General features: G+C 45.4%; 1 protein-coding gene across 1 annotated transcript; it reads left to right on the top strand.

The window, feature by feature from the left end:
• The first annotated feature begins 244 nt into the window (after positions 1-244).
• Positions 245-1,814, top strand: LOC146857565 (endogenous retrovirus group PABLB member 1 Env polyprotein-like). The gene has a single exon (XM_085646828.1). The coding sequence runs from the start codon at positions 245-247 to the stop codon at positions 1,790-1,792; it is 1,548 nt and encodes a 515-aa protein (XP_085502954.1). The 3' UTR covers positions 1,793-1,814.
• The last annotated feature ends 271 nt before the right edge of the window (positions 1,815-2,085 follow it).

Below are 2,085 nucleotides of genomic sequence, written 5' to 3'. Positions count from 1 at the left end.
CTGATTTTTGAGTTTCCTTCTGCGTGCATTTTTTTACAGCTAAGAGATTTTTTATTAAGTTGGATGTTTGTTTAAGAAAACCTATCATCTGGGTTAACCGTAGGGCCGTGCGGGTACTTCCTTCTGTTTAGCAGGTTCCTGATACTAGGTCAGTTACCTTTTGTCGATTCCTGGGAACTCCTGGGGATTGATAATTGCTACTCAGAACGAAGTGCGTCAAGAACGTACGGACGGTTTTTAGAGGATGGCGTTCTCTAAGCTGTTGGAAGTAGAAAGGATGTCGGCGCAAAGATCAAAATTGCATAAGATTGTACGAACGAAATGTTTTTTGTTTCAGGTATTTCTACTGTTTCTGACTGTTTCTATGCTATTGGTGGGCGGAGTGTATTTTGGGATACAGTCGTTATTGCCTTCTGTTTCACCTACCTTTTCTCCTACATTAAGTTCCATTACTACTGTTTCTCCACATTCCTTTCATCCTCTGCCCCAACATGAGCAGGTTAGACGTGCGGAATTCATGAATAACTCCTTTGTTCAACTCCTACATCAGCATCAGTTGGTGATGAATACTACCAACTGTTGGGTGTGTGGGTTAATGCCACATACCATGGATAGAGGTATTCCGTATTTGGTGCTTCCTTATAGTTCCCAGGGGTCAGCTCGAGCATTCCAAACTATGTTCCGTAGTGCACTAGATTCCTACCCCAGTCGAGAGCCACGTTCCGCGAACTTTGGTCCTGGTCCGTACCACAAGCCTTTGGCGATAGCGATTGCTGATCTCGATCGAGATATTTTTGATGTGTCGCTTATTCCAGATGCAGAGATACAGGCATACAAAGATCTGAGTGAGGCTGAGTATAGTATGTCAGTGGGTGATAGACAGCTCAAGAGCTCGTCTCCAATATGGATCATACCCCACCTCGGTAATTTCTGCTTGAAAGGTCTTGGTCGAAATCCGAGAGCCCAGCTTGGGGACAGTGCTTGTACTGACACGTACGTTCTACCGATGCTCTCTTCCCCTGTTTTCCTGACTGCCAAGGGTACCTATTTTGTATGTTATGAGCGTGCATATACATGGTTGCCCCGTGACTTCTCGGGAACCTGTTACATTGCAAATCTTTTGCCACCGACTTTTACAGTTGCCTCCGACTATCATAAAACTAGAGTTGTGAGAGGCGTTGTCAGCAAAGAAGACACTGCGGGTCAAGAAGCAGGAGACTTTTTTAAGGGTTTCTTGCCGTTTTGGGGACCTATGGTTAATAGTAGGAACCTGAGACAGTTGACCCGTGTGGTAGAATTGACTGCTAACATAACTGCGAGTGCTCTTGGTAATTTAACAGCGGAACTTCAGGCGGATAGACTTATGACGTTGCAGAACCGTATGGTTCTAGATGTTGTTCTTGCAGATAGAGGTGGTGTGTGCAAAGTTATCCATTCGAGCTGTTACATTTTCATTCCTGACAACGCTCCAACTGTTTACCAAGCCATCTCGAAGTTGCATAAGATCTCCGAGTCCATACACGTGGACGAGGGTAATTGGACGCTTCTAGGATGGTTTTGGGGCCTGATATCAACTTGGGGTTGGAAGATTCTGATGATGATGGGGGTTGTTGTAACGTTTCTGTTCACGTGTTGTCTTTGCGTACAGTGTGGTCCGGCCTTATGTGGCCTTTGTGCTACAACGTGTATAAGACGGCCATCAGTTACCAAAGAGACGTTGATGAATAGAATGATGTTCCAGCAGCAACTGAACGATTTGATGAATATCGAAATCGATTCTGATCTCGACTAGTGCTTGCCTACATGAGGGCAAAAGGAGCGTCTGAGGTTCCGTGAGAATCTGAGCGACATTTTGGGTATGTTCGAATATGGATGTGTTTGGTATCTACGAACCGCAAATGACGAGTTTAGTGGGTGTACGCGTTTTCGCTACGCTACTATGTATGGTTCGTCTCATTCTTGGGTATGTCCATCTGAACCCTTGGGTTCCATTTTAGATACGACGTCCATTTTGTCTCTTGCCCTCAAGTATCCAGCGAATGGACACTGTCCGCTTCGTGACCCTGGGATTCCCAAGCTTTCGTG

Source organism: Triturus cristatus, chromosome 3_2, assembly GCF_964204655.1.
Source record: "Triturus cristatus chromosome 3_2, aTriCri1.1, whole genome shotgun sequence".
NCBI lineage: Eukaryota > Metazoa > Chordata > Amphibia > Caudata > Salamandridae > Triturus > Triturus cristatus.
This window is presented reverse-complemented; position numbering and strand designations above follow the sequence as displayed.

Bases quoted from the DNA above. Each gene is read 5' to 3' on its own strand.
- LOC146857565 (XM_085646828.1), top strand. From the start codon at position 245: ATGGCGTTCTCTAAGCTGTTGGAAGTAGAAAGGATGTCGGCGCAAAGA.